We start from the raw sequence: 25,726 nt of genomic DNA on the forward strand, positions 1-25,726 counted from the left end.
CTTATAAAGACATTTAAATATTTTTTTAGTTATGATGACAACAGAAGTTCAATACTCATCTATCTTAAAGAGCTTGTGTAGGCAACCACCATACAACTTCTGAAACAGAAGAGTAGACATAAGCCCAGGTCATCTTGCCCGCCCTTCATCTAGATGCCCCATCATGATGCCCCAGATACTCACCGTATCGCACAGCAGCCATTAGCCAGTCCCACCGCAGCTGCCAGACCTTGCAGCTCAGCCAACTCTTTGTCTTCGTTTATGAGAACGGTCAGCCCTTCCTTGGGAGTTTTCTGATTCTTTAATCTGCTGTGCCAGACTATAAAGAAAAAAGACATAATTTACAACAAAGTATTGCATCCTTTTCTTTTAGGATATGTTAACAATAATTTAAGTATTTATCTGTAAGAGCACCATTGGTAAAAGAACAGAATTTAATTGAAAAGTATGCCCATAATAATAATAAAAAACTAATTAAATCTAGGTAGCAGGCCATAGAAAAACGCATAGCTTATACTACCTCACTTTTCATCGAATATCAGAGTAACATTTAATATATTTCTTATTGCTGTTATAAACAAGTTGAAGTATCTTAATATCAGAATTTATTTCTCAAAATCACTCATAAAGCAAAGTCAAACCAAAACACCCTGGCATAATAATTATTAGTGAAACAAATTCATTTCTGAGTCCAGATATGTCCAGATTATATTCCTCAGTAAACCTGAGGAGTGCTTTCAATATAATGGCTATAATGGCACACTTTTTGAAAATGCAGAGTATCAGAGTATATATCCATTGTTGTTCATATATATATATTCAAATACAGAGAAAAATTATTGGAATGGACCCCACCAAATATTAGCAGTGGTCCTCCCTAGTCATGAAATCATGGATGATTTATATTATCTTCTTCATACAATGAGCAAATTTTATAATCATAAATATAAATTGTAAATAAATGATATTTTTATAGATTAAAATACAATTATGTCAATAAGATCATCCATCTACCCTAGAATATTGGTTCAGAAGCTGAAAACAGCAAGGATGCTTTGTTAGATAATCATGAAAAATTTGAACTTTATTCTATAGTAGCTTTTGTATTTAACAGGTTAGAGTTTTATTCAAGTGAAATTCCATCTAAGGGACCACACAGGGGTAGATCTTAAGTACTTTTGCTAATGCAGTTTTTCAAACCTGAAATGCTCTCACACCCCTCTTCATTTTTAAAAGCCATGCTAATGTCCCCCATTTTCAGTGACACCTTATAAGACTTCTGCAACCTCTACTGATCTCTCATTTCTGAACGTACAAGACTAATTGTGTCTCTAAGCACTTCTATGTCACTGTCTTGTGTATTTCATGTACCATTCACTGCCTTTTGTTGTTGCTTAACACATATTTATCTTTTCACACAGATAGGTCTTACCTCCCTCATTAAATGGCAAATCCCGAGGTCAGCAATTGTAGTTTACTACTTTATCTTTCCCTCTGCTCCCAGCATATGGCTGATGTTACACATTAGCTGTGACTGCTCCCCGCAGCAAAAGATGTCCATGCTTATTTTAAAACCCTTGTTTCAATTTTATATTTATAAGTATGACTGATGAGAGCCCTCAGCACAATGCAAATTTTAAAACAATTCCTACTTCTCATTATTTTAAGAACTCAGTCTTTTCTCATGCACTTCCACACCCCTACTAGTAAAACCACATGCACGTTTCCTAAATAACCAGATTAGCTTAGCTGTACTCAAAACTCTGAGTTCCAAATAGAATAAAGACCTTTAAGTCCTGAGAAAGTCAGATATCCTTAGGATGTCTTAAAAGCATAATAGGTTGTCTGAAATTATCTCGTGTTCACCCACGAGAATTATGAGTTTAAACAATGGTGATGTACAAGTAGGCAAGCAAAGGTCAGATGGAAGATTCTTCATGAACGACTCCTTCCCAGTAGGAAAGCAGACAAGCAGTCAAGCCTATATGCCAACTGCCAAATATACTGCAGTCATATGCGTAACCCTGGAGGGGCTGGCTTAGTGAAACAAACATCAGCTGTGCAATGCTTAGACTCCCTGGAACCACAGGTTAATATCCTGGCAGGGTCAGATGAAATTTTTAGCTTTCCAAGTTAGCTGAAGGAGTTCCATATATTATCTGGGTGGAATCTGCGATAAGAAATCTCAATTCAAGTTTCAATGTGCTCTCCAATAGCTTATGATTCCAATCGGTTTGGGGGAAAATAAAGATTTAGAACACGAATGAAATATCGGCTTTTTCTATACTGAGAGATTTCAACTATATGTTTGTAAATTTTCCTTAAATGTTCTCTTCTAATTTTTCCTTACTTATGCAAAAAAAAGCCACAATTTCCTGAATATGTATGTGAGTGCTCTTTTCTGGTAAATATCATGCTTTTCTTACAATGTTTTAGCATGTCTGAGGCACATCATATTAATAATAAGGTGATCATATATCTTATAATCCAAACCAAGACATTTTAGGGACTGAAAGAAAGTGCTACTGATGTTTATGCTGAAACAATAGGAATGAATCAGAATGTGTGATCACTATAATAACCCTATAGGCCCAATATTTGACAAAGCCTTTTGGGGTTGTCACTGTATTTTCTCAGCATTAAACCAAATTATTTTTTAAAAGGCCTTTCAGGACTAGCACATTAGTATAAAAATAATAGTTGGAAATGGCCAGTTTTCTATCTACCTAATCTAATTCTGTTTCCCTAGTCATTTATAAATGAGCAGGGATTTGAAATAAGCAAGTCAGACATCTGAAAGTGAGAGTGGATCCTACAGGCCAGAAATGGATCTTCTGTAAAAGAGGCCCCGCTCATTCCAAACCAGGCTGTCTGCCTGGAGCCCAGACTACCCCAAGCAAGGATTGCCACTGGTCTTGCACTAATCCTACCCTTTTTTTTATATACCCAAAGTAATTTCTCATTTATTTCAAACTTTACGCCACAAAAAAACACTTGTTACATAGTCAATCAGAAACAAACACTATTTTGAAGAAAGTTAAAGTCAGTGTTCTTGCAAATAGTTTTATCTAAAATATACCATGAAGTGTAAATATAGCTATATTGTTCATAAAATAGTTACTCTTAGATCCAGAAAACAATTCACAAGAGATAATGGTTAAGAACTTACAGCCAAAGGTAACATTGTAAATTTTATGAATTTATTTCATGTGAGAGATTAAATAAACTAAGAAATAAATCAATTATTATAATTAAATAAATTATGTATTACCTATTTTAAAAAAATTTTTTTACTTACCAAAGGTCAATGGGATTATAACAACCAGAAATATTCCAATTACAACAGTAAGTATAAAGCTTGTTTCTGGAATCCAAAAACCATCTAATGAAATAAATGAGAAAAAGAAATTAATTCACAGAATAGACTGTCTAGGTGATCTACCTGATATACCAGACTAGCTCCAATGATATTTTAGGAGCCAGTTAAACTATGTGGCTTGACATCATCTATGGTAAGAGTATTTACATCCTGGGTAATCAAAAATCAATATTTTTTATGTGTGTTTTTCCAAAGAGCCAGTTTACCAATAGATCATAGGGGTGTACCCACCCAGGTTTCTACTTTTTAAAGTGATTGAGAAAACATGGATAATCCTTTTAATAAATTTGGGACAAGAAGTCTCAGTCTTCATCATATATTATATAGTTGGGATTATTATTAAATATTCATACATATTTAATTCCATGGACATTAAACTGAGGAATATAAACATGAGCACATGGTACCTTCTCTTCGGTAGTTTCAGTTGAGAAGAGGAGATAAACATGTAGACAGAGCTTGGCAAACTATGGCCTGTGGGCTAAATCTGGCCACAGCCTGATTCTGCACTGCCCAGGGACTAAGAGTGATGTTTAAAGTATTATTTTAAAAAAGAAAGAAGAAGAAAAATATGCTACAGAGATCAGATGCAGCCTGCAAAGCCTAAAGTATTTACTATTTGGTTCTTTTCAGAAAAAAGTTTGCTGAAATCTTAGCCAGATAACTAACTATAATAAAAAAAATAATGATGAAAGTTTTATATAGACTATTGGGTTGTGTGTGTGTAAAATATAATCACTTATTTGCCTAAGGAGTATCAGTTAAGCATCATGATGGGTTCATTTAAGTTAGGCCTTGAAGGATGCAAAGAATTTCAATTGACAGAAAGTGACAGAAAGGAAATGCCAAATAATGGGGTGAATGGCAGGTTGTGGGAACCTGCATTCCAGGCCGAAGGAAACAAAGGCTGGAGAGCTAGTGTCATAAAAGCTTTTTATAGTCTGATGTGGCTATGAAGGGTAAATATTGGGAAAGAGGAGAAACTACAGAAGGCCTTAAATGCCCACACAAAAGTTTGTACATGGTCCTGAAGACAGTGAATGAGAGCCTTTTTGGGCACTTCTGAGAGGGGGTAAGCGATCCAGCTGTGCTTTGGCTAGATTAACAGTCAGCATGTGAGTAAACCAAGAGCACAGGCAAGAGACAATAGGTTAAATTAGGAAAGCCAAAGTGGAAATAGGAAGACGGGAACTTATCAGACAGAAGTCAAGAGAATAAATCAACAGAACTTGGTGACTGACTAGAGGAGGAATAAATCTAACGTGGTACTGAGATTTCTAGCCTATGTGATTAGAAAGATGAAATAGAACACAATGGAAGATGGAAATATTGGGGAAAAGATAAAAGTATAATTTTAGGCCTCTTGTACAGAAGATGAGAGTACCAGGAATAGGATAATTAGGCTGGAAAAGACCAGGCTCTGGACAGCCTTGGGAGTCTATCTAGGAGCGTGGATTTGATGAGGTGACATTAAGAACTAGCTGATTATTGCTGAGGAGAAAAATGATGATGGTATTGGTATTTTAAAAGAGCACATCAGATGAGATGAATAGTTTGGTAGTTTAGATGATAAGTTTTACAGTCACCCAATTTATTGCTAATGTTAAAAATGCACCATCTTTATCTCTGAACCTTTGTGTAATAAGTTAGTATGTGTAATAAGTTAGTAGGCAGACATGGTAATATACCTCCAGCTAATAAAATATTCTCACTGATTCCACTATAGTCACCAAATCCCAGATCATTTGCAGCTACTACTCTGAACTGAAATGTTCCTTTCAGGTTTTTGGACTTCCATGTGCAAATGCTACTGCAGGATCCATTAAATGCCATCTTCCACATTAAGTTCTGGTTCAGCGAATCATTTGAAGTACCCTTTCTGCAAAAGAAAGAGCAAAACCATGAATATAGAAAATATATGAGGCAACATATGTGTTATTTCCAGACACTCATATATCATTTTAATGACAGAACTCCAGAGCATCTCCTATTGCACACTTTACCCTTGATCTCATTCCTGTCACATGGTTTGGCCACAGAACACAGCAGAGTCTTATAAAGTCATCTCAGCAATGAATGGAGCCAACCAACTCAGCCCATCAGGAAAATGATGAATAATCAATGGCCAAGAGAAAGCTGAGGCAACTTTCCCACTATCAGAATGCATAAACTTTCTTCAGAATTCCAAACACATAAGACAGTTGTTCCATAATTTTTTATTGGAAATTTTTTCTTTTTCTTATTTCTCAGCCTCTATATCTATAGTCTCCAAATATCATATCCAGATCAAAATAACACAAAAAACATACAATTGATCAGGAAGCTATAATAGCTCAGCTACCAAAGTTATTATGTCTGAAATTACACGTTTTGTTGTTGCCATTTGTATTGGCCTACCCTCACCTCAAAGCCAATCCACATGATTCTTCACATGAAACGTGGAAAGAGCACAATAGCTGGGTTTAAAAGATGTAGCTGGAAGGCTGGAATCACAGGCTGAAGGCCTTTCAGTTATGTCTTCTCTGACAGTAAGAAGTCTGAAATTTTTCAGACCACAGCAGTTTTAGGACTTGGTACCAACCCACAATACGCATGGGGATAGATAATGGAAGCCAGTTCTGCTCCTACTAACTGAGCAGCTGTCCCAAAGAGAAACAGTGACAGCAACAGCTAAGCCTGTGAGGGACAGGCGGTGGCAAGTATATCAGGAGGACCAGAGAAGCGAGTTGGTGACAAGGAGCTGAAGGTCCTAGGGGCCATCCTGAGTGAAACTTGATGACGTGGTATTTTTGTTCATTTTGTGAAGTCTCACGCTAGGCATTGGCAATTTCATTGGTTAACCCAAACAATTCTGACCCAAAAGAATGAGACACTTAAACATTTATAAAATGGCTCTTCACAGCTATTGGCCATTGAGAAAGAGAAGGAAGAATTCTGACATTGGCTGAACATCTTTTATTTACAACTTACAATACTGGTGTTTTTCATGTCATTTCATTTCTCTGGGTCTTCACAACAGCCTATAGAGGGAGATATTATTATCCCTTTTTTTTTTTCTCCAGATGAGAACATTTAAGTTTATAATGGAATAGAGCAAGGAGTTAAGCACGGTCTGTGTACTGGGTTAAATAGTGTCTTACCAAAATTCAGGCCAACCCAGACCCTGTGAATATGACCTTATTTGGAAATAGGGTATTTTCAGATGTAATAAAGTTAAAGAGATCATATTGGATTGGGACAAGCTCAAACATAATGACTGATGCCCTCTTAAGAAGACAGAGATTGAGGCACAGACACACACACACAGAAGGAGAATGCCATGTGATGACAGAGCCAGAGACTGGAGTGATGTATCTACAAGCCAAGGAATGCCAGGGATTGGCAGCAATCGCCAGAAGCTAACAAGAGGCAGGAAAAGATTCTTTCCTAGAATCCTCAGAGGAAGCATGGTCCTACTAACACCTTGATTTTATTTTGTTTTATTTTTCAATATATTTTTATTGCTCTACCCAGTTTGATTCTGTGGATAGAGTGCCGTCCTGCAGACCAAAGGGTCTCGGGTTTGATCTGGTCAAGGGCACGTATCTTGGTTGCGGGCTCCTCCCTGGCCCAGGCCCTGGTCAGGGCTCCTGCAGGAGGCAACCAATCGATGTTGCTCTCTGTCTTTCCCTCTCTCTTCCATTCTCCCTAAAAATCAATGGGACAATATCCTCAAGTGAGGATTAACAAACCATCAACAACAACTAAATATATATTTCAGAGAGGAAGGGAGAGGGAAAGAGAGATAAAAACATCATCGATGAGAGAGAATCATTGATCAGTTGCCTCCTGCATGCCCCTCCACTGGGGATCGAGCCCTCAACCCAGGCATGTGCCCTGACCAGGAATTTAATTGTGACCTCCTGGTTCATAGGTGCATGCTCAACCACTGAGCCACACCAGCTGGACCTGACACCTTGAATTTAGACTCTAGTCCCCAGAACTGTAAAAGAATAATGTGTGTGGTTTTAAACCATCCAGGTGGTGCTCCTTTGTTGTGGCAGCCCTAGGGAATTAACACAGTCTGGTCAGCTCCCAAGTTCTTGCATTTGGCACTATCACTGCCACTATACTGTCAGCAAGTACACGGGGTACACGAGAGTGTCCTGACTGAAGGAGTTACTCTGAGATACTAAAGGTAAAGCAATTCATTCTTTTACTCCACAGCCCCTGTCCAGAGAGTGGAAACTTGGGCAAGAAAATGCAAAGTATTTGTGGAGCTATGCATTTAAGGTGTTACTGAGGGAAACATGTTAAAAGGGGCCTCCAAGACCATGGTGATGCCTGATTGGTGGACATAATCACAGTCACAGGCCACTAAGACAGCTCTGCAGGTCAGAATGTATTTCACTCTGTATGAACAATAGTAACAGAAATATCAAGAAGGTTTTAGTTAGAAATATGGTTAATGCACTCCTCTAGCATGAGCAGGAAAAATTTTTTAAGGCTATGGGAATGCCAGAGCATGATGAAGCAAAAATAGATCTAAAGCTCAAATAGCCAGGACTATAATTATGGAAGTGACTTGTCCTTGGAGCTTCTTAAAAGATGGCTTCATAGTCCCGTGAGGGGCGTGTCTATGGAATTTGAAATTCTCCCTTCGTGCTGGCATGAAATCAGTTCATCTGAGCCAGTTATGATTCACAGAGCTCCTCATCCTGGCTGGATCTGAGGTTGCGTATGTTCATCAGCTGATTAGTTTACATCAAAGCCACATTTGCAGTCCCCAGGAACACACTGCAAACCGTAATCTTCACAGTGGATAGAGAGTCCTGCGTGACCTGTTCCTGGTTTTATGTTCTGAAAAATTCCTAGCTCATTGACAATTTTCCCTATATATTATTCATCTTGCTAAAACAAATTAACATCTGAAATGTACATGCATACCACCATCTAACATCAAACATCAGCTCAACTTCTTGAAAAGAATAGATATTAAGTAAATATAAATTATATGTGCCAATTATAGAATTATTTCCATAAAGTTTTGACAAGTACTTTTTGAGATCTGCCTTATAATTGGAGTGCCAATTAGCTGCTGAGACCTGAGCAAAAAAGATAATGAGACATTCAAGGTCTTTAAAGATCCTTCACATTTATTTATAAAATACATATTGAGAAATATTGTTAATTTTGATCTAATAACACCTTACAATTAACCTATTTAGCTCTTTGTAGAGCTAAATATTACAAAGCACTTTTGCCAATAGACATACCTTATCTCAAGTATATAGTATATAAGTCTGCTTCCATTATCATCAGCCTTTTCCCACTGTATTGAATTTTTACTCCCTTCTAATAATTTTGGAATGCCTGGTTTACTTGGGACTCCAGCTTTGGAAACAAAGAAAATACTGATTGATATGTTAGAAATATAAAATATCCTGCACAACATATTTTTATAGACTGTATTTACTAAGAGGAAATATTCAGAAATATCTATAATAATAAAAGCATGATATGCTAATTAGACCAAATGTCCTTCTGGATGTCCTTCATTCCTTCTGGATGAAGCCGGGTCTGCGAGGGAAGCCCGGGTCCCAGGTGTCTGCTGACAGCCACAGGGAAGCCCTGGTCCCTGATGCCAGAGGAAGCCAGTGCCGGCAGCAGGGGGAAGGAAGGCCTACTCTTGCATGAATTTCGTGCATCGGGCCTCTAGTTTTCATATAAGTGCATATTTTTTAATGAGTAGCTGACATTTTTACTAGTGATAAATTCATGATAAGAGTAACATATCTTAGCTTGGTCTGAAATAAGTGATACAAAAGAAAATATTGTAAGTTTTAGTACGTTCTCCCTTGATTCTTATAAGATCAACTTGGTGTTATGGTATACCTTTTAGAACACTAGTGAATTTGATATACTTTTTAGATTTTTAAAAATCTTTAATGTGGTTATAGTAGTCAGTAAGTAAATATTGGGTCAGACACTCAGTAACATTGTTTTCATTTAGTTCTTGCTGCAAAATGTAGCTAGACAGGAAATCCGAATACTGAAAAGTAAAATAATTTGCCCTGTTCAGGATCTTGCAAGACCAGGTGAGTATTATCTCATTACTGCCTATAAGGGCTCCTAACTCTTTAATTTCTTCACTCAAGTTTTAGAAATAGTAATTTACTCTTTTAAGAAAAAAATGACAACCTCTAGGATTGGTGAAATAAGTGCTGAGAAAATAATTGGGAAACTTATAGGGTTTTCTCAGTGCTGTATGTTAATACTCACCTTTGGTCTTAAAACTTTCTGAAAGTGAGGTGCTGTTTTCTCCTGTCCTGTAAACCACCACTACTCGGACATGATAAGAAGTATACGGCTGCAGGTCTGTGATGTTGCAGACATAAGCAGGGCCTTGGCTACACGAAGCTTTCACGTGGTAAAACTCACTGTACTTCCACTAGAAAAAGAAGACTCAATTAACATTTTTTGTTTCTTTAAGAAAACCTTCTTAAACACAGAAATTCACAAACCAAGGCAATCAATGAAACTTTAAATAAAATTTATTTTCTATTAAAAAATAAGAGCTTCTTTATGTTTGACCCCAAACATCATGCCTACCAGAGACAGCCACTTTATTTTTCACAATCAGCTATAACTGACGTGAATGACAGTTCTTAGGATAAGTCTAAGGTGGGGCATACACTTCTGACCATGCATCATTGAAGGAAATTTAGAGCTTGACTTCTTATTTCCTCTAATCATATGTGCCTGCATTGAATCAGGTTGGCTAAGAATGCCAGTTCACCGCTGAGGGACAGTGATGGACCAAAACAATGATACTTTCAATTCCAAAGATTTGTTCATTTCAAAACAATGACATTTTTACATGTTTTGATTCTATGAAGAAGTCCACATTGAGTTATGGATTAAGACATTCAGTTTTTCTTCCCAAAACTTTTTTCAGACATCTAACTAGCATTGCTTTTTATTATACAAAGGAAGACTCGATCCCCAGGAGAAGAAAATTTTTGCCCACCATCAGTAGCCAGGTTAGAAGTTATAGGAAATCTTACTTTCTTTAGATACTGGGTCTCTGATTTTACTAATCTTAAACTTCTTTCTCTGTGACATTACTTTTTTAAAACTCCATGTATTTGGACCCTTAACGTCATTATTTGAAAATGGCGATTTTTTTCAACATACAAACAGGAAGAGACATGGCAGGTGGCATTTTGTCAAGGGTTCTTAGTGTATTTTCCCCAGTAGTTTCCTACGAAGGTCAGCTTCCATAAATAAACCTGCTTTACATCTCCTTTTTCACTTAGCACTCCAAGGCCATGCCATTTCATTGGATGGACACTTTGTATTAGTTTTCTACTCAGTTAGGAATGATTATCTATAGGTACTGTGTCAGACAATTTCAGCTTCATGATTTTTAAGATTTTCTGAAACCTGTGTTGAGCAAGTGTAAGAATACAAGGAGTTTTGAAACAAAAAGTGTTGCATGAAAGTCATGGGGACTGAACTAGGCAGTCCCTAGCCATGTCCTTCTCTCCAAATGTTGAGGAGTTGGGTGGCTTAATGACTCCTCTTCCTTCTATGGACAGCACCCAAGGAGCACTGCTGAGGAATGAGTCACCTGGGGTCCTCTGCTGACTGTCTGGGGAGATCTGACTCATGTCGGCGCCTGTCTGGGTCTCTGACTTCTCATCAGTAAAATGAGAGGCTAGAGATCATCATCTCTAAGGTCCTTCCCATTTCATCTCTTTGATCTGGGAAATGAGCTGTATATCCCTCCTCTTGACTTAAACTGAACTGCATTAAGCTTACTTAAATAGATGCAAAAAAATAAAAGTGATTTCTAATTTCTCCAATTTAACTGCATTTTTATAAGATGACCATTTTTTAAATAGGCAACACATCATCATAAAAATGCTCAGTGGAAGAAGTCCCATTAAAGTATGGCCTTTGGTTTTGTCAAGTCAACATTCACTGTTGTGTCACACATTTCATAGTTTTTATATAAAAGTACAAGGTCATAAAATAATCTTATGTAGTAAACTCTAAAAAAACATCCTGAGAGCAACTTCATTTTTAAAGAAAAATGAAGCCATGACTATACTGATTTGTTTTTAAGTTACCACTGGACAAGACATTCTTTATAAATGTGAACACGTGGATATACAGTGATGAAAATGAAATGTAGCAATTATAAAAATGTAATAATCCATTCTAACTGTAGCAATATAAAATCAATCTAAACTTTTCCCTAGCAGTGAAGTATTTAGATTGATATTTTACAATTCAGTGAATATTTTTAGATTGGTTAAAGCATGAAGATTTTTGGATGAAGAACACTTATAGTTTATATGCCAAGATCAAATGGTTTTATATCTTACTTCTCTCCTGTTGTTATATAGCCTTAAATGGTTGAAAGAACCTTTCTAAACAGATTTTGTTTTTTTGCTTATGTATGTCTTTCTTTTTTTTATACAGAAAATACCAAATTGCTATGGACTTTAAACCAGAGAACCATGCTGATAACATCTAAACAAAGTAAAATATTATGAAAATCTATAAACCATAATTTATACCCTTTTACATGGAGCCTTTTAAGAGCAAACTAATCTCTCTGGGAATTCTTCCTACCAGAAATTAATCTAGACCAGTGGTCGGCAAACCGCGGCTCTCGAGCCACATGCGGCTCTTTGGCCCCTTGAGTGTGGCTCTTCCACAAAATACCACGTGCGGGCGTGCACATACAGTGCGATTGAAACTTCGTGGCCCGTGTGCAGAAGTCGGTTTTCGGCCTGGGCGAGTCTATTTTGAAGAAGTGGCGTTAGAAGAAGTGGGGGGTGTCGGTCGGTCGGGCCGCGGGATACGCAGCGCAGGGGAGGCGTGCGCGATTCATGCACGAGTTGAGTGAGCCAGTCAGTCAGCAGCCTCATTGTGCAGTGGTTAGTGCTAGTCGCATCCTCAAATTGCATGCGGGTGACAAAAGTACCTACTCGAAGCATAAAGTTACCTGTATTTTTCCAACCAGCTACAAATCCTACAGGTATTTTTCTCATCAATTTAAGAATTGTAATTCTTTTGTGTTGGTGCTTTTATTATTATAAAATGAAACATTTTTTTAGGTGCCCTGTTTGACATGGCTACAAAGAAGAAGCAAAGAAAAACGGAAGACAAAAACCATGAATTTAAAGTTGAATGTACCTACCTATATAGTTTAAGTTTAAAAAATTTGGCTCTCAAAAGAAATTTCAATCGTTGTACTGTTGATATTTGGCTCTGTTGACTAATGAGTTTGCCGACCACTGGTCTAGACAGTTCACAGCTTCTAGATGGCAAACCTGAATCAATGAATGTGGTCAAATATATTGTTGATTTATACAAGAGAATGCTCTAGAGATATGCAAAAGAACTTCCAACTTATTCTACAGCATAAAAGAAGAGTTTGCATTGAAGTGCACGGTGTGATCTACCTTCTGGAGTTCAAACCAAAACCTGATGAGGTTCACATTAGATGGAGCCTTCCAATCCAACTGCAAACTGGAGTTGCCTGGAACCAAGGCATTAGGCTTCTCTGGGGTGTCAAACATTTCCACCGTGACAGGGTGGCTCTCAGCACACCACATTTCCTCGGCGTGGCAGGCAAGGACCTTTTATAAAGACAACAACAACAAAAATTGCTTAACCTTTGCACAACCTTGTGCTTGAGAATGGCAGTAAAAGTACCCAATAGCCTCGCTGTACCTTTAACACATATAGTTTCCCCCCGGACAGTCCAGTAACCAGGAGAGCAAGCCTTCCATGAGGATATTCACTTTGTCTTAGAGGAGTCTCCGGAACTCGGGCCAGATGTGCAATTGCCAGCTGATAGCGGACTGACTCCTTAGGTCCATTTGGCATGGGAGATTCTCTCCAGGATATGACAAGGCTGGTGTCTGACTGCACTGTTGTGTTAATGAGCCAAACAGCCTCTGGTACTGAAATACAGAGCAACGCATGACAAGGGATGTTGCAGTAATAGCACTGGGAGATGGAAGGAAGGAATGGGGTCTTGGTTGAGGATAGTCATGTCATGTGAGCAGAATGAATGACAGATGTGCCTCTGGGAAGCCAGCCTCTTATATAATGGTAAGTTAGCGGCTGTCTGAAAGACTGGCTTATTTTTGCCGAATGACTAAATCATTCTCTGACTCTAGCTCCAGGATTTGGCCAGTGATGATGAATAACCAAATTGGGGTGATTTTCGTGAATTCATCAGAGACATCTGAAAGAAATGGCATCACCCCATAATAATTGCCACATCTAAGGACACCTTTTTAGATTCTAGATCCATTTTCTTTAAGGCAATATGTTATATTACTTTAAATAGAGAAAAGGCTTGGTTTTCCCGTCCCACCTCGTGAGCAGAACTATGAAGATATGGGAAGAGGGTGACACTGTGTGGTGAGAGCAAAGACTGTGTTTCTTGGGCAAACAGTATTGATGCTGATGTTTCTTTCAGCTTCTAGTCACTTTTCATTTTGATGGAATATTATTGATCATCTTCTAGTGTTAGAGCAAAAATCATGTCATCAAAGTATTTTTCAACCAATATATTTTCCTTATTAAGCTTTAAAAAGGTCACATAATAAAGATGACTTTATATTCAGGTAAAAAACAAACAAATATAGGCATACACATCACATATATTACAAAACTCCACTCTAGCATCCCACACCAAGCCCATAACTCACCTCCACTTTTAGTTTTCCCCCAAATCTCTTTTCCCAGAGGTAACTGTTCCGAAGGATCAGAATAATAATTCCTTACAGCGATCTGTATCATATATGTTGAAAATGGTTGTAAGCCTTCTATAAGGGCTATACTCTCCTGAAATTCCTGCAATTAATTTACAAATATTAATATGTGATTTTTATTTTTTGTACAAATGGGGAGAAATTATTTAATCAAAGTGATAAAATATTAAAAGACTCAACATTTCTTATGTGTAGATATTGGATCATGAAGGACAATGTTCACTGTTCTAATCTGCCCAGGCCTGAGTTGTTTAATAGCTACAAGAATAAATGCTAAATGACTGACAGCCTTCAGTCAATTTTGTGGCATATTCATCTCACATACAAAGGAACATTCCCAGAGGAGGACACTATTTCACTGGCATTGCATTAGAAATTCAGCAAAATGGTATTGGAAGGTTGTGAAACAATAGAATTCAATAGAAAAGATTAAGCTACATTATCTAGTCATTCTTAGAAATAAAGTTTAAGTAAAAAGACCTTCCTTAGGTCAATGATTCTCAACTTTGTTTGTAGGTTGGAATCATGTTGGAAATTTGAAGAAAATACTGATTTCTGGGTCCCACCTCCAGAGATTCTGACTGAATTGGCCTGAGGAGAAACCTGGATGAAGAGATTTTAAGAGCTCCAGTGTGCACGAGGTTGAGAACCATGCCTTTGATGCATGTTAATCAATGTGAAGACAAGATACATGAGCTCTCATAGCCATGTCCAGTACCACAGCCCAGCCTTAGTCAGCCAAATGATCCAAGCTGCCTCTGAAACAACTCTCTTTAGAAATGTGTAAAAAAGATTTAAAAAAAGAATAAAGGAAGTAATAAGAACTGGCTGTATTTTCTGGCAAAGTATCCTGTGTAAACCTCAAATAAGAGATGGTCAATTTCACTTTTTGAGTTGGTTAAATAAGTAGCACAAAGCAAAATATAGGATACACATGATTTCATCACAAGGACAACTAAAACACCAGTGCCCATGCTGCTAAGAATTATGCCAATTCATTTATTCACTCCAGATATATCTAGTGAATGCCTATACAATGTCAAGTACTAAGCTGGGTACTAGAAATACAATGATAAATCAAAGCATAGCCCCTGCATAATGGGGCATTTCACAAAATACTGGAAATCACAAACAATATACAATTTTTATACTAGATATATGCTATGGAGGACAGAGGTATATGGCAATGTTCTCTCTGTCAAATGCATTTCTTACCCCTCAACCAAAATCTGCTAGATGGGCCATAAAATCACATATGCATCACTTTCCAGGGATAATTAGATAACCAGGAAGGAGAAAAAAATCCAGTTCTTTCAAGGACAGTCAGGAAATTGTTACTGTTGGCGATCTACCAACTGGTCAGTTAATAAAGTTTGTTGAAGTGTAACTTATTCCCAGACGAGAAGACTAGACACAATATGCTTTGATGAATCAGCTATAACAGGTTGCATAATAGCACATCCCAGAAAATGATATAGAAAATACTATGACTAAGAATTTCATATCAAAAAAGAGTATCTTCTAAAAAGACAAAGACCACCAGCTCCAATCTTACCAGCATTCTATATTTTGGCTCAGAGCCATTTTTTCCATCATTAACTTCTTTGTAATAAACCAGGTATGTTGGAGTTGGGTTGGTGATGCCATACCAGGTGAGGTTTGTCCTGGAAGACGGTAATCTGATTGTGAGGCTGGTGTTAGTGGTGTTAAGTATAATTGGCTCTGCGATATCTGAAGCTAGAGACAGAAATGCTTTATCTAAAATAATAAGAAAAAAGATTAAATATATACACATATGAACATTGAGGGTAATATAATTTTTATTTTTTACTTAACTTATAAGGCATGATGTATTGAAGTGTTGGAAATATTATTCAGGACAGAAAGACAAGTTTTTTTCTTAAAAGATGGATGAACTAGGGAGAAAGGTAACTGGTAATTGCTTAACATTTCCAGCAGATGGAGCTAAAGTATATCCTTTATAATGTACCTAGACCAGTGATGGCGAACTTTTTGAGCTCGGCATGTCAGCATTTTGAAAAACCCTAAATCTGGTGCCGTGTCACATATAGAATTTTTTTGATATTTGCAACCATAGTAAAACAAAGATTTATATTTTTGATATTTATTTTATATATTTAAATGCCATTTAACAAAGAAAAATCAACCAAAAAAATGAGTTCGCACGTCACCTCTGACACGCGTGTCATAGGTTCGCCATCACTGACCTAGACAGTAGCATAATAAAGTTGGTCCTTATTTTATTTTGAAGTAATTAGAACATTATATTAATCATATGTTCATGGACTTTTAAAATCTCTTAAATTTCTCAAAGTGGAAAATTAATTTTTAATCAAAATGTCATTGAATTTATTTATAAAATCTTCATTTTTTAAAATATTTTGTAACTTACATATTTTATAAATGAATACATTTAAGCAAAGATTATTTGAGTTTGTTTCATTCATTTCTATCCCTCTCTAGTGGGAATTATGCTTAATTTAGAATAACATAGACATCTTAATGGCAGAGAGAGCTTGAGAAAATCACCCATGAGTTTATATAATGCTGTTTTCATTTTTGACTGGTTGGTTGGTTTTTAAATTTCAAACATTTTTTTATTGTGACTCATAGTAGTAAATATATATAATGAGTTCTGCCCATAATGTGACACATGCATTCCTACAAGTCACTGCTTTATACAAAATTGCACAATAAAATCCACAGGGGGAATAGAGTTAGGGGCACAACACTAAAAGTTGCATGAGTGTCACATCTTTAAAAAGATAAGAACTGAGTAAAAGTGGTAGGACACATGTATGTCTGTTCAATGGTTGATGTACAGAACACTATTATAAATAGGCACTTGATCTTGGAATGCTATGCAATGCTTTATGAAACCATTGGGAGTCTAAAATATCGTCAGAGAAGAAAAAGGGCAGAAAGAAAGGAACCTTCAGGACTAAGAAGAGAAAGAGAAACAGGCAGCAAGGGTTTCCCATGCCTCTGGTTGCCTCCCGCACCCCAAGCCGCGAATACACGCATAGATGAACGGCGATCCAAGGCAAACAGCAATCACAGCGCACGCCAAATCCTGGCAGTTTGGAGCAACACTGACAGCACAGGACAGGAGTTGGAGAAACAGCCTGGAGAAGGAGTCATGATGAGACTTTTCTGGCCCTGAACTGGGAGAACAAGTTGACTCAGCCTGTGACTGGATTACCTGGAAAAGGCTGCAGCACCGAACTGTAAGCCAAGATGCCCTCGCTCCTCGGGGCCTTCACCTGAGAGGGGATGGCCCCTCGGCGTTTCTTTACTTGATAAATCTCGGTGCCGTGCTTTGCTGTGGAGACCCAGTATAGATATTCCCCATCCACAGTTAAGCTAACAAGTGTTTTTCCTGTTTATGAAAAACATAAAGAACATATCTTATGGTGTCTACTCCAAACAATATGTGAAATCCTTTTTCTATATCATACCTGCTACGTTTTGAATCTTCCTATAATTTTGATATGAAAAAAATTACACATTTTATGTCACTAGGCTAAGGACTTCCCAGACATGTTCTCATTTTAGCTCCACATGAAGCCATAAGTAAATGCCATTGTTATTAGCTTCATTTTGTAGAAGGAGAACCTGAGGCTTGGACGAGTTAAATAATGTCAAGGCCACAAGGTCAGTCAAGGGCAGAGCCAGGATTTACAACTTACCGGTGGACTCCAAGCCAAACAACGCCTATCTGAAGGAAGGGACTAGCTGATAGGCGCAGGACTCAGTGTCTTGCTCGATATTTTTGTCAATGATTTGACATGAATGCACAGTAAACATATTTATCAAATTCGTAGATACTATTCAATGTTTACTGTCGCTAGTATATGGAGTCCCTGACTTGGAATTCAAAAATATCACAACAGAATCAGGAAATAGATTAAAATTTAACAGGAACAAATGTAACATCCTGAATTCAAGTTTAAAATCAACCCTAGAAATAGCAAATGAAAGAAATCTAGCTCAATAATAGTTTTTAAAAAATTATGGGTTTTTAAATGGCAGGCAGCCCAAAGACCAAACACCGCTCTCAGTGCAGTAAAAGATGACCTAGGAGGCAGAGGCCTCCTGCACTGACCAGAACACAGTGAGCACCGTGAGTCATGCCAGGGGTGACGTTTGAGAGAATATTATGTGGCTGAAGTGAAACCACAGGAGGGCGACCAGGGCAAAGAAAGATCTAGAAGCCACATCCCCTGAGGTGTAGTGATAGATACTTGACTTTTTCCTCTAAAAAAAATGCTTAGGATGGGCTACGACAGCTATCTTTACATAGTTGAATGGCAATTGCCTAGAAGGTGATTGGTTTATTCTTTTAAATGTAGAGGTCAGAACTCACATTAATAAATGGAAGGAATAGGAACAGGAATGGCTACATAGAAGAAGAAAAATATCTAACATTCAGAATTATCCCAAAGATTAAACAGACTTCCCAATAAATAGAATTTTTTTTTTATAAACAGGTATTCAGTCAAGACTGTTTTTGTAGAGGGATTTCCTCCAATATCATGACAACTAAATGATCTCTAAAGTTATTCCAATTTTCTAATTTTATGATTATGGATTTCAGTTATCGTTTCCCCCTTTCTATACCTGTAAGATAATGCCTACTAGGTAATTCTTATGTATCAGGTATAAAAGGAAAATTATTCTGACACTTGTTAAAATGCTAAGGAAGACTTTAGTGTATTGCAATATTGTAGAGGGAGACATAATACAGGAGCCAGATGTACTCAACTCTGAATATGAAAGAGATAGCTGGAGATTCATAACCAACATGCACAATGAGAGGGACGGTGGGTAAAAATTATCAAGGGTAAGGGGATTCTTGCTAAACTGGCCTAATAAGATTCTTGGTAAAGGCAAGCAAGAACGTTCAGGGTGTGGTATGAGGGGCTTAATCAGATATTTAAAGTGGGGGAAATTCTCTCTAAACTGATTTTGCCGGATTCTTGCTAAAATTAGACTCAGCAAGAAGGGACATGGAAGGCTAAGGTCCAGGCCTGAGGGCTCAGAGGAGCCTAACTAAAGTTTGATTAAGAAAAGAGTCTTTGCCCTAGCCAGTTTAGCTCAGTGGATAGAGCGTTGGCTGGTGGACTGAAGGGTCCTGGGTTCAATTTCAGTCAAGGGTACATGCCCGGGTTGGAGGTTTGATCCCCAGTAGAGGGTGTGCAGGAGGTAGCCAATCAATGACTCTCTCATCATTGATATTTCTATCTCTCCCTCTCCCTCTCCCTTCCTTTCTGAAATCAATAAAATATATACATATATATTTTTTAAAAAGTTAAAAAATAAAAAAGTCTTTGTCATAGATTTATCAAAATCAAGTAATTTTTTATAAGAAAAGTTCAAAACATCGTCTCTACTCTTCAGCCCATTGAGAGGACAACAGAAACAAAACCATATGTGCAGCTACAGCTTTCATATGCAGACACACACACACACACACACACACACATTTGCAATTTCAAAACTTCACTATATAAATCAGCAATGCCCAGTAGCACTTTTGATGATGGAAAGATTTTATATCAATGTTGCCCATACAGTAACCATTAGCCACTTGTGACTTTTGAGAACTTAAAATGTGGCTAGTGTGACTGTGGAATTAAAATTTTAATTTTATTTATTTTCTTTAATTTGAACTTAAGCCACCACATGTGACTAGCACATACCATATTAGAGAGTAAGAAATAATAGACTCTTAAGAATATGTAAGGGAAATTTAGAATGCATGTTTTTTCTGTTGTAATTACTCCTAATTAGGAGACTTCGAAATTGCTTTAGACTTTCAAATGTTCCCTCCACAAGCATGTGAATTTCAAGTATTTGCCAATTCATGCTGAATGTGGAGTCAACAGAATCATCAAAATTGAAATAAAATAAGGTACTGGGAGTAAGATCATGAATGTTGTAGTATGGCCCAACTTTAAATCCCAGATCATTTACTTACTAACTGTAGCCCTTTGGAAAAGTTATCTTACTTTTCTCAGCCTCAGTTTCCTCATCTGCAAAATGAGGATACTAGTGTGGTGGGCAGACAGACATGAGCAGAGCAAGGATGTTGGTCCCCAGGGTGGAAAGCCCCAGTTGCCTAGCAACAAGTAAAACTGGGAAAACAAGGACCTCATCCCCAGGGTAACCTTTCCTCCCCTAGCACATTGCTCATCATTTGGTTTAGACCCCCTGACCTTTCATGTCGCTGGTCATGCAGTTAAGACCCTCCCCTGACCTTTCTTCCCCTGGCATGTTGCTAGTCATGTATGTGAGAGACCCCCTTGGGGGAACAAACTAGGGGCCCAGAGAATAGACTTAAGCATTAAGCCCTTAAGCATTAAGACTCCAGGACAATGATGTGTACATTTGGCCTGAGTTGTGTTTCAGCTCCAGGCCCAGAAAAGCAGTCAAACCAGACAAGCAACACCACAGCTGATGTCACGACTAGCTGCATTGACAAATGACCTCTGCCCAGGTGCTGACAAAATCAGTGGAGACCATGAAAGGACACACCTGGAAATCAGACGAATGTTCTATTGAGATCCTTCCCAGGGACCTTTCTTAAAATCCCAACCCTTAAAAACCCAGCACACCCAACACCCACGCCTTTCCCTTCCCCTTTCCTCTCCCTGAAGGCATGTTACCATTACCCTGCTCACTCCTACGCTCCAAGGGCCCCTTCTTTTGCCTCTGTAATTTGTTTCCTGAGTCCATTTATTTTATCATTCGCTTCTTCTACCACTGTGACTTTCTAAATAAATTTTCTCTTATACTTTGAGTCTTGGCTCTGAATTTTTTCCTAACCAGAACTCAGGTACCAAGGTCTGAACCCACCGGTCTAACACCTGGTGCTGTTCTCACCATCGCCAACACTAGGACCTACTTCACCAGGGTATTGTGAAGATGACATGAGATAATGCATTTAATAGCATTCTTACATTTATAGTGAAGCTCAATACACTGTAGCTCTACTGTGAATAATATACTAACAAAAATATCCCCATAGATCCAGAATATTATGTGGATGCCTATATACAATTTTTCTGGAAACAACTTGACTTGAATTCTACAAGAGCATTTGACATGGTTTAGAATAAATACTGTGTGTATATTCTTTTGCATACATGTGGGATGTAAGCCCTTCTTAGTGGAATACGAGGGGCTGCCATTACTAATAAAGATCTACGTACACACATGGCGTCTTACCGAGCAGAGCAGGCCTTGTGATAACTTGCCAACACTGGCATCCTTCCAGATCCGTGGCCCAGATCTCTTGCTCTTTGACAAAGTATATCTGTGGTTTCTTTAGGTGAGCAGTATCCATAGTCATTACTCCACTTAACTCGGATTCAGTCACATTGCAAGAACATTGGCTCCTTCCATTTGGATGGCTTGTGGCTGTGGGTTGCAGAATTCGGTGCAAGGTCTGGTTGATAATACTGTAGTAGAACATCTGAGAGCCCAAATCGGAAACTTCTGTCCAATACAGGCGACTATTGGGGGAAAAATACCCTCCAACTTAATGAGTAAAATATGTCATTTCAAGTATTAGTTTCTTACGAAGATCAATCATTTCTAACAATTAGGAGGACAAATACATCTTTTAGAGAGAACATGTCCACATCCCCAATAACCTTCGTCTTAGATGGAGGAGGGAACAAGAAATCTAATTTTTAGCATTTTCCAATGATTTCTCAATAAATGTGTTTACAACTAAAGCCTTGAACTACAATGACTTTAGGTGCTGTATTGTCTTCTTTTTTTATTTATTTTTATTGATTTCAGAGAGAGGAAGGGAGAGGGAGAGAGAGATAGAAACACCCATGTTGAGAGGGAATCATGGATCTGCTGCTTCCTGCACATCCCCTATAGGAGATCAAGCTGGCAAACTGTGAATGTGCCCTTGACCAGAATCGAACCCAGGACCCTTCAGTCTGTAGGCCGATGCTCTATCCACTGAGCCAAACTGGCTAGGGCTGTATTGTCTTATTAATGATTGTAAATATAAAAGACATTTGCAACTTTTCATCAACACCTATCTCCATTCCCCTCCTCTCAATTTAGTTTCTGCTTCTTAATACTAGTTAACAATCTAATTTCAAGATAGATTATATCCATGCTATGGCGCACACAAAATACATTTTTCCAGCCTAAGAAACTGCCACTCAGTTGCTGAATAGAGGCCTTAAAACTCATCTTTTGAAGACATCAATTAAAGATGGATGAGCCCAGAATAGCTTTTACTGTGTTTGACATGCTGCCCATCTACCTCCTGCTCATCTTCTTCCATTGTCTCGGTCCCCTTCTTGTCCTTACCAACTGAGGATATTATTAAATTCACTGATATAAAAATCTGCTTTGGTTTCCTGCTGGCAATTAACCTAACTTTAAGCTAGTTAAGTTGTTAGTATGGATTCAGTTTACATATTTGTGGTAGACATACTTACTAAAAGTTAATGTAGTGAGTCAGGACCCCTAAGCATCTTATGTTCCCATCATTAACACCTAATATTAAACCAAAGATATTATTTAAATATGTCTCTGTATTTCAGCACAATAGAAACAGGTATACTTCAGATACCTTAATAGGGGATACACGAAGAAAGAGATTATTGTTGAATTTCTGTTGCAAATTTTCAGCTTCCTGGGATATTTCACCTTGTGTTCAAGATCAACATCAAATATTTGCATTCCATTTTGTGATTCTCTCATCACAAAGTAGAGGTGTCTTGAAATCCAATCAATTGTAATAATTGTGATATCAAAAACCAGTGCATCTTGGAAAATCTTAAATCAGATAGAAAACACAGCCAAGAAGATAGTGGTCATTTTTTTTAAGGTTGAGGACTTTTCTGTAACCACTCATATTACTCATTTATTGCACTTCTCTTTGTAATCCCAAATCTCAATAACTCTGGGTTGTGTACCATTGTAACATTGGTCCCCTTCTCACATAGTGTATTTTCCCTGAGTGATTTCAACTACCATGGTTTCAACTGTAATCCATAAACCAATGCTACAAATCCACATATTCAGGCTAATTCTCATTGAGGTACTGATTCAAATATTAAACTGCCTATTCAACATATATGAATTCAGGCAACAGAATTCATCACTCTATGTCCCAAACCTCTTTTTCTATTACATTTATATTTTTATAGTTTCCCAACACTCACCTGAGGAGCAATCCCATCAACTGTGGTTCATCCTTGACTTCTTCCTACCATTACTACAAATTGTGAATTGGTCCCATTTTCAATATCTCCACAATGTGTCCTCTCCTTTCTCACTTTACTGCTTCTCATTTCCTGCCTTTCCTATCTGGATTTCTGTGATAGCCTCCTAATTGTCTCAGATTTAACCTTCTCTGAGTTATTATTCACACAGCTAACAGAGCGGTCTTTCTAAAACACAGCTTGATCATGTTAATGACCCACTAACTTTCTTTAATGGCTTGCTGCTTGCAAAGGAGGCCCATTCTATGCAGGCTCCTGCCTACCTCTCCAGCTTTACCACCTGCCTTTCACTCTGCCCTCACCTCCATCTTCATTCCAAGCTCCTCCTATTTATTTATAGCTCCCTGAATATGCTATGGATCTCTTGTTTCCCTGACTTAGCACTTGTTGCTTCCTCAGCTTTTCCCCACCTTTACCTGGCTCATCTTCTTGGAATCCAAGATGTCTTTCCATCCTACCACAACCCACCTGGATGGAGCATCCATTCTATGAGATTCCACCATCTCCTGCCCTCAGCACAGCACTTACACTGTGTTCTGTCTGCCTTCTCCACTAGCAAACATTCAATGAATGCCTACCACATGCCAGGCACTGTGCTATGCGCCTTACATGCATTATCTCATTTGATCTTCACAGGAATCCTATGATGAGGTACTACATAATCACAGCGATTAAATAACTTGCTGATGGTCACAGATCCAGTAAGTGGTGGAGTCAGAGTTAAATTCTAGGTTGTCAGATTCCAAAGCTCACCCTCTTAATCCCTGTGCCGTACTAACTCCTGTTAGACCAGTACTAGACAGGGTTTGTTTAAGGACTACAACTTTTCTTTTTCACCTTTATTCCAGGAACTAACACAGTGCCTTAAACCCAATAACTGTTTGCGCTAAAGTAATCCTGAATGGCATTTGTCCAAAACCTAATCTGAGCTTATTTGTGACTAAATAGTTATAGGGCATCTGTCCTTTTCAACCATCCTAATCTTAATGCCTCAACCACAGGCCAGTCAGTTTAATTACAGGGCAGTGTGATATGCAGATCTACTTTCTTCCTTTCACAACTGCTCTGAAAGTCCTCTTAATAACAACCTTGATAGTTAACATACTTTCTTCCTTTCTAAAGAATTACATAGTGATGTACCTTAGAGCTGGACTGATTGTGCATGTTCAAAAGAAAGAGGGAGTCTCCCTGAGCATAATACGCCATTGCATCATCAGCTGTGTAGCCCATGGCACTGATGTCTCTTTCTGCCGAAAACATCCATACAACTTGATTTTGATCCATATCTAACAAAATCATCTTGTTGCCCAAAAGAGTTATGAGGCATGGAAATGGGTTGACTTCTGAAAACAAAATACAAGTAGGTAATATGTATGAGAAAAGTAACTTTAATTTACCAAAATCCCTTCACTCAATCTGATGTCATTTTGAAATCCATGGGTTTCCTTTGTGTTCATCTACTACATCAGTCTCAATGGAGACAGACTAGGTGCTCTGAGTCTAGGTTTATTTAAGCATGTTTGATTATGATAAAAATTTATTTTTTTATTTGACTTTAACTTCAGCTCAGAGATTATACTTATATCCCTGAGAATACCAAGAGTTAAAAAGGTTTTTTTAAATACACTAATTGTTATTTACACAGGTTTTAGATAGTACCTGAGGTTTGGGACTGTACCAAGTCAGAAAATGGTCCAGGTCCTTTGGATGTGAAGACTCTAACCTAAAGAAAGAAAAAGATACAAAAAATTGCATTTGACAGTGTCCTCAGTGACAATAATTAAGTTCTGAGACTAATAAATTATTGAAATTTTATTTCACACTCTTTTAAAAAAAATTTAAAGTATTGTTTTCAGAGAGAGGACGGGAAAGGGAGAGACAGAAATATTAATGATGAGAGAGAATCATCAATTGGCTGCCTCCTGCAGGCCCTCCCCCCTATTGGGGATCAAGCCTACAACCCCAATATGTGTCCATACCTGGAAAGCAACAATGTACCCAGGACTCATGCTCTCAAGTTGAAAAGACATCACTGAGGGAGTGACGTTGACAGCAATCCAGTCTTCAAATGTTATGTTGGTGGCACTTTGGTTGGATATTTGATAGAAAATTTCAAATCTTGTTAACACACCATTTTCATGCTTAGGCTTATTCCACCTAAATTCCACCACAACTTCTTTCTTATTATGGTATTTTCCACTTGATAATATAAATATTCTGGGATTCTCTGGTGCTGATGGAACTGAAAAGCAAAGACACCGATAGGGCAGAAAAGAATAGAAGGT

The 25,726-nt window shown here is 37.8% G+C and overlaps 1 protein-coding gene and 1 long non-coding RNA gene across 8 annotated transcripts in view; one reads left to right on the forward strand and one right to left on the reverse strand.

Moving 5' to 3' along the window:
* LOC139012120 (uncharacterized) overlaps positions 1-15,145 on the forward strand; it is a 28,341-nt gene extending 13,196 nt beyond the window's left edge. The window contains exons 3-4 of one of the 2 annotated variants that reach the window (XR_011471801.1): positions 11,849-11,908; positions 14,677-15,145. This is a non-coding gene — a long non-coding RNA (uncharacterized lncRNA). The remainder of the gene's footprint in view (positions 1-11,848; positions 11,909-14,676) is intronic. The other variant, XR_011471803.1, reaches the window with a different exon arrangement.
* The window catches only part of ROS1 (ROS proto-oncogene 1, receptor tyrosine kinase), a 91,841-nt gene that overhangs the window by 20,935 nt on the left and 45,180 nt on the right, over positions 1-25,726 (reverse strand). For 5 of the 6 annotated variants that reach the window (XM_070417540.1, XM_070417539.1, XM_070417538.1 and 2 more), the window contains 15 exons: positions 25,421-25,683; positions 25,101-25,164; positions 24,582-24,784; positions 22,787-22,992; positions 21,412-21,698; positions 17,384-17,560; positions 15,716-15,918; positions 14,098-14,242; positions 13,109-13,341; positions 12,838-13,014; positions 9,641-9,809; positions 8,635-8,752; positions 5,068-5,258; positions 3,299-3,382; positions 184-319 (listed from right to left, as the gene is read on the reverse strand). In XM_070417540.1, the coding sequence (XP_070273641.1) occupies positions 184-319; positions 3,299-3,382; positions 5,068-5,258; positions 8,635-8,752; positions 9,641-9,809; positions 12,838-13,014; positions 13,109-13,341; positions 14,098-14,242; positions 15,716-15,918; positions 17,384-17,560; positions 21,412-21,698; positions 22,787-22,992; positions 24,582-24,784; positions 25,101-25,164; positions 25,421-25,683 (2,656 nt within the window). The remainder of the gene's footprint in view (positions 1-183; positions 320-3,298; positions 3,383-5,067; positions 5,259-8,634; positions 8,753-9,640; positions 9,810-12,837; positions 13,015-13,108; positions 13,342-14,097; positions 14,243-15,715; positions 15,919-17,383; positions 17,561-21,411; positions 21,699-22,786; positions 22,993-24,581; positions 24,785-25,100; positions 25,165-25,420; positions 25,684-25,726) is intronic. The other variant, XM_070417542.1, reaches the window with a different exon arrangement.

Source organism: Myotis yumanensis, unplaced genomic scaffold (genome assembly GCF_028538775.1).
Source record: "Myotis yumanensis isolate MYYU_CA2020_CCGP unplaced genomic scaffold, mMyoYum1.0.hap1 SCAF_6, whole genome shotgun sequence".
In the NCBI taxonomy this organism is placed as follows: domain Eukaryota; kingdom Metazoa; phylum Chordata; class Mammalia; order Chiroptera; family Vespertilionidae; genus Myotis; species Myotis yumanensis.